This window comes from Microtus ochrogaster, linkage group LG5, assembly GCF_000317375.1.
Source record: "Microtus ochrogaster isolate Prairie Vole_2 linkage group LG5, MicOch1.0, whole genome shotgun sequence".
In the NCBI taxonomy this organism is placed as follows: domain Eukaryota; kingdom Metazoa; phylum Chordata; class Mammalia; order Rodentia; family Cricetidae; genus Microtus; species Microtus ochrogaster.
In genome coordinates, this window is record NC_022031.1 from 51,943,325 (window position 1) to 51,950,077 (window position 6,753).

The following is a 6,753-nucleotide window of genomic DNA, read 5'->3' on the forward strand; positions in this document are numbered from 1 at the left end:
GGAGGAGAAGAAGAAGAAGAAGAAGAAGAAGAAGAAGAAGAAGAAGAAGAAGAAGAAGAAGAAGAAGAAGAAGAAGAAGAAGAAGAAAGAAAGAAAGCAAGCAAGCCAGTCATTACAGGTAACATTAAAGCTATGGAAAAATTCTAGCCCTTTGAGACTACTGGTAGGAATGTATGACAGTGTAGTTATTTTGCAGAAATACATTGGCAATTCCACAAAATGTAAACATGAAGTTTCCATATGACCTAGCAATTCTACTCATAGATGAATATCCAAGAGAAATGAAAATGAATTCAAACAAAAATTTGTGTGTGAATGTTCACAGTAGCATTACACAGTGAAAAATCAGATGCCTGTCAACTGATAAACAGGTGCAAACTGTAGTATATCCATACAATGAAATGTCATTCACCCATTAGAAAAAAACCAAGTATGAATATCTACTATAACACGGATGATCTGGAATAGTTTTTGCTAAGTGAAAGAAACCAGTCACAAAAAGAACACATTTTTGAGGAGAGAAGACGTAACTGAGGATTAATGTTTCTTTGGGGAGTGATAAATATTCAACAACTGTGGTCACAAAGACAGTTTGATACTAAAAATGGTTAAGATCTGAACTTTTCATTTATAGTGCAGGGACTGGATGCAGGGCTGTGTACATGGCAGGCAACAAGCCCTATTGCTGAGTTACATCCTTAGGGTAACATTTTACAGTGGGTTTATTTGTTTGTTTATTTATTTATTTATTCAGTGCTCGATATGGGGACATGGTAACATTAGAAAGCCCAGGCTTGCCTTGAGCCTGCTATCCTCCTGTTTCAGCCTCATGAGTGTTGGCATTATAGGCATAGCTACTATGTCTGGCTATGCAGTTTAAATGAATGAATTCCATGGTCTGTATACCTTAACAAATCTTTCCCCATAAAGAGTGTACTTGATTCATATATTCTAGATGGAAACTTTAGAACGATGCTCCTTTATGTAATACATTATTGGTAAATCAGGTAAGCTCAGATTGTACTTACATTGTCAAAATAGCAATCGTAACCGTCAGGAGAAGCCGTTCTCAATGCTTCTTCCAAAGACTTTACTGTCTTGTAGTTAAAGGCAACATCGAATCCGAGCTTCTTAAGATAGTTAACCTTTTCATCAGACCCTGCGGCACCAACAACTTTGCAGCCCTAAATGGGGGACAATGCAGACTATTAATGAAGCAGGGCCCAGTTCCACATTCCCAGTCTTACACAATCATGTTGTTACTCAAGAGCACACCTTGCACGGGTCAACTTTTCCCCACTATGACAAAAACAGCTGAGAAAACAATGTGAAGGAGGAAAGAGACAATTGGCTCACAGTTTGACTCCATGTTTCTGGGGTGTATGATATGTCTATCACAGCAGAAGGGCATGACATTAAGAATACCACGCAACTATGGCGGCCAGCAGAAAGAGACAGAGACAGATAAGAAGAATCTAAAACAAAGACAATACCAGTGACCTACTTCTCCCAGCTAAGCTCTCCTAGTTTGTCTCATCTACCAACAATGCAATCAAACCATCCGATGAGCCTATCCGTAAGCTGATCCATTGATGAGGTCAGAGCCCCCACAATCCAATCACTTCTGAAGTGGGAACCAGCCTTCAACCTATGGGAACACAATTCCTATCCAAACCACAGCACACACCAAACACAAGGAATTCCATAGGAAGTCAACAGACCCTGAGAGTGAAACTGGTCCCCAGGCTAGAACTCAACTACAGCTAGCCTGACCACTCAGTAGATCTATTTGGTTTGCAGTTCATTTCAACCTGCTGCTTCAACAACCTGGTCACTTGACCTCCTGGTCTCTTAACTCTGGGGCATCTGTTTTCCTCCAATGACATAAATCTTATCTCGGTGTGGTGTTTCATCTTTGTTGTTGCTGTGTTAATTGTGTGTGTGTGTGTCTGTGTATGCACACGTGTGCATGTGCAGGTGCGTAGAAAGGCCAGAAGAGAGCATCAGATCCTCTCCATCTAGATAAACAGGTGATTGGGAGCCACTATGCAGGTGCTGAGAGCTGAACTTGGACCCTCTGGAAGAGCAGCAGTGCTCAGAACTACTGAGCCATCTCTCCAGCACAGTGCAATGCTTCTTTGGAACATCATTTCCCCTTTCTCTCAGCTAGTTTTAAAATTTTATATTTATTACTAACCATGTGCATGCACTTATGATATGTAGGTATGGGTACATGCATGTAACAGCACATATGTGGAGATCAGAAGACAACTTTGGAGAGCTGGTCTCCCCTTTTCCTTGCACCTTTATATCAGAGGCTGAACTTGGGTCATCAGGTAGGTACAGCAAAGCCCCTTTACCCATGGAGTCATCTCTATAGTCCTCCATATTTTTAATAAAACATTTGCAATTTGAATATTGAAAATACTTCTAATTTAATTTTGTAAATCTTGCCTATGCTACATATAGCTAGACCTTCTGAGTTCAGAAAAAAAGAGAAAAACAAAGCCTACAAATCAAACTCACATGGAATGATACAGGCAAAATTCTCCTTAAATGCTATCAGCTCAGTGGTAGAGTCTGTGCTTAACATGTCCTAGACCCTGGTTCAGTTACCAGCCTTGCCCCAAAGCCATCCGTTCCAAAGGTTTCAATCTATAGTGTGCCAATATTTCTTGAATTTCTGGAATGCCAAAACGACGTTGGAAGACAAATGTAACTCGCTGGTTGTAAGGTTAAATAACAAAAGCTGAGACAGTGTTTATGAGATTGAGCTTCTTTCCCCATGCATGGACTTACTCACCTAAGTGTTTCCTACAACTTCAGTTGTGTCCAAGCGCCTGTTAGTAACAGAGGCCAGCCCTTGGCTATCGGGTACAGCTCTACATTCAACTCTATTCCACTGACCTTGCCCTATAAGAACACGTCCTAAGTCCTGTATGTACAGAAGCCTTTGACAAAGCTACAATCACTCAGTCAGGTCACCTGAGAACATTCCCAATATGAGAAAACAAATCCTAACCAGGTCTGAGCTGCCTGCTATCCTGTACACTCGCCGTCAGACTGCATCCCTTGAGCAGAGAGCTGCCCAAGTCAGAGTCTACACTCTGCTTCCATTTCTGTTCCAGGAGCTCGTTCCCAAACAATGACCTCACCACCTATACTGATTGCTCGCTTCTTCCTGATGCAACAGCCTTTGCAATAGAGCCATGTGGGTGATGACTCCTGGCTCGGCTGACCTCAAGTCCCTCTTTGTATTTCTGGAGTCATGAAGGAAGGCAATTAAACTGAGCAAGAGAAGACACAGTAAAAACAAAACATATGTGTGTAATAAAACATTATATATATATATACACACACACACACACACACACACACACACAAATATGTTTGTGTGTGTGTGTGTATACTCAATAAACCAGATGGGTTCATGCCTGACTTATGTCTGACTTGATTTCTGCTGTGTTATCAGTTAACACTGGTCAGCTCATCTTTATTGTTCTCATTTCCTCATCGTTCCCTTTCTCAGCCTCTGTCTTCTAAACAAGTCCCAGCAAGTTGATCGTACACTCCCTTGACTGCAGAAAGTCCTCTGTATTCACGGCTGCGTTCCCAGCATGCGCAGTGCGTCCTGCAGAGGTGTGGCTAGAGGAAGACACTTACCTTGAGCTTGGCTATCTGCCCCACTACTGAGCCCACTGCTCCTGCTGCTGCGTTGACCATCACTGTCTCTCCACCCTTCACGCCACAGATGTCAAGCAGGCCGAAGTAGGCAGTGAGGCTACGGGAACACATAAGGATGTGGGAATAGATTCAGACTCTTCCTCATCTCTTTCCCCTCCATACTTTCCCCCTCAGACAGTGGTGGTGCACGCCACTCAGCACTCAGGAGACCCCCCCCCCAAACAAAAATTAAAAATTTTTGTATCTTTAAACCACATATCTCTCAAACCCCATCATTATATTCTCAACATCTATTGGTTCAACTTTCTAAATCCCAGTCTAGAGATGAGCTGTGTCTTCCCCAAGCCTCTTGTGATTAAGGTTTGGTTTCCAGTACACCAGTGTTCAGAGACAGGGGTTTGACAAAGTGATTAAATCATGAGAGCGCTGATGTAAGCAATGCATTAATCCCTTGATGGATTCAAAATATGATGGCATTGTTAGGGGCTGGGACCTAGTCAGAGGAAGCGGGTCACTGAGGACAATGCCCTAGAAAGATACATCTCATTTCTGGCTCCTTGTTTTTCTTCTCTTCCTGGGTGCCATCAGATAGACAATTCTGCCCCATCATTCCCCTTACACCATAATAGACCTTATCTCAGGCTTAAAACAAATGTGCTAATGAACTGAAACCATGATCTGGGAGAAAACTTTCCTCCATTTAAATTGTTGCTCTTGGGTATTTCTCACATAAATAGAAGCTGACACAAGATGAAGATGAGAACATGTGGAATTTGTCATTCTGTACCTGACTTACTTTATTTAATGTCCTCTGGGTTTATCTATGTTATCATAAAAGCCAAGGTTTCTTTCTTTCTAAAGATTATATTGTATTCTTTTATGTATAACATTCTCTGCATTCATTTACTTAACAGATTCTTCTCTGTTTGAGTTCCTTCCTTTTTCATTCCTAACAATTTTTCTCCAATCAGCCCTTGTGCCTTAAGTCTCTCCTTGCTGGTTAAGTTATAACATTAGACATTCTGACGAACAAAACATGCCATGACAACACTTACCCTGGCATGCCAACTGTCCCCAAAGCCAAAGACAGTGGTAACTTGTCTGGCCACTCTGCAGGCAGTTTTTTCAGTCCATTGCCATCAGAAATGGAATGTGATGTCCAGCCTAATAAAGCCACCACAACGGTTCCCGTGGGAAAGGCTGGGTTTTTGCTTTCCACAACTCTGGAAGATAAAAAGACAGTAAGAAACGTGATGTCTTTTCCCATTCGTGAAGGTCAGGATGCTTTGTAGGGAATGTTCAGCAGAGGGCATTGAGCTAAGGCATCCATGACTGACTCTGAGGAATCTCTCCTTAGTTCTTAGTCATGTGGGAGCATCAAAGAACATTCTCAACTGGTCCTGCATCAATCCCATTTCTCCCCTTTCTTAGCAAGGGTCCTCTGTCCCCTGGATCCAGGGGCCTCTCTCCTCCATCCTCCACACATCAACCTCCCCCCTCCCTTGGGGACCCTTTCTGTCATTGTTAGCATTTCCTTCTCTGTCGTCCTTTCTCTCAGCAGTAAGAAGGCACAACTCGGCCATTTTATAATTTCATCTTTTCCCTCCATCTTCTTTATTTTATAGCCAAATTTCCTCATTCTCCATCCACATGATAAACCGGAACAATATGCTTTCTACCTTCACCAGCCCACTGAGTTCACAACCTTCTGATTGTGAAACATGGTGGCTATTCTTTTTCAACCTTGCTGAACTTATTTGTTATTCATGTGTGGGGAGGAGGGGAAGACAGATTCCACGGCATGTGTATCGAGGTCAGAGGTCAACTGTCCTGAGTCCGGTCTCTTTCCATCATGGGTTCTAGGGATGGAACTCAGGCCAGCAGGCTTCTCTTCTTCAATACCCAACTCCACCTCTCTACTCCGCCCTTGTGGTTCCCAGGATACTGACCTCTGACCTCTGGCACATGCACACCTATACTTCACACCACACGCTAATAGTAACAAATAAAATAGCTCAAAATCAAAGCACATGCACAAACTTGTGCAGAATCTACACTCTGGTGACTATAGTGAATTTTTTTGTTTTGGTTGTTTTGATTTTTTTGAGACAGGGTTTCTCGAGTCAGGCCTGGAACTCAGAGTTCCTGCTGCCTCTGCCTCCTGAGTGCTGGGATAAAAGGTATGTGCCATCACACCTGGAGGTGAATATAATGCAAAGCCTTCTTGTCTGAGTGGTCAGATACATGCGCGTGCTCATGTGTGTGCGCACACACACATGCAAACCTCATAAAGAATTACTGGTAGTAGAAAACTTTGAAAATAGCTGTTATCAGGAGTAGGTTGAATTAAATGGAAGAATGTAATGGAATAATCTATAACTTTAAATAAACATAGATGATATATTTATGCACTGACAACAAACAGTGTATGACTTACTGAGAAAAGCCTATTTGCTGGCAAGCATATAATTTTATTCAGAGTAGAAGTCTGTACTTAGCAGGTTTTAAATAATACAGTAACAACTGACTCAGAAGGGGAACTTTCCATTTCCAAATTTCAACTTATTTGAATTTTTACAATAATCATGAATCAGCCAGGTGGTGGGGGTGCACTCCTTTAATCCCAGCAGTCGGGAGGCAGAGGCAGGTGGATCTCTGTGAGTTCGAAGCCAGCCTGGTCTACAAGAGCTAGTTCCAGGACAGGCTCCAAAGCTACAGAGAAACCCTGTCTTGAAAAACCAATCATTATCATCATCATTAATTAGATATATAAAGCTTTATTTACATTGCTAAAAGTAAGGATGGCAGAGGGGCTAAGATGATACCCCTACATCCATAAGAGTTAGTGTTGTCAACTTGACTGTTTGAGAACCACCCAAGAGATTAGTCAGTGCATACCCCTGGCTGGATATGTCCTATGACGGAAATAAAAGATCAAAGAAAGCTAGACTGCAGTGGCTCATATCTTTAATCCCAGCGCTCAGGAGGCAGAGGCAGGCATATCTCTGAGAGTTCTGAGTTCCAGGCCAGCCTGGTCTGCAGGGATACACAGAGAAACCCTGTCTTGAA

The 6,753-nt window shown here is 42.4% G+C and overlaps 1 protein-coding gene across 2 annotated transcripts in view; it reads right to left on the bottom strand.

The window, feature by feature from the left end:
- Ptgr1 (prostaglandin reductase 1) overlaps window positions 1-6,753 on the bottom strand; it is a 17,271-nt gene that overhangs the window by 4,821 nt on the left and 5,697 nt on the right. For both annotated transcript variants that reach the window (XM_005362232.3, XM_026786559.1), the window contains exons 5-7: window positions 4,740-4,907; window positions 3,664-3,781; window positions 1,029-1,184 (exon numbers count right to left, since the gene is read on the bottom strand). In XM_005362232.3, coding sequence (XP_005362289.1) covers window positions 1,029-1,184; window positions 3,664-3,781; window positions 4,740-4,907 — 442 coding nt within the window. The remainder of the gene's footprint in view (window positions 1-1,028; window positions 1,185-3,663; window positions 3,782-4,739; window positions 4,908-6,753) is intronic.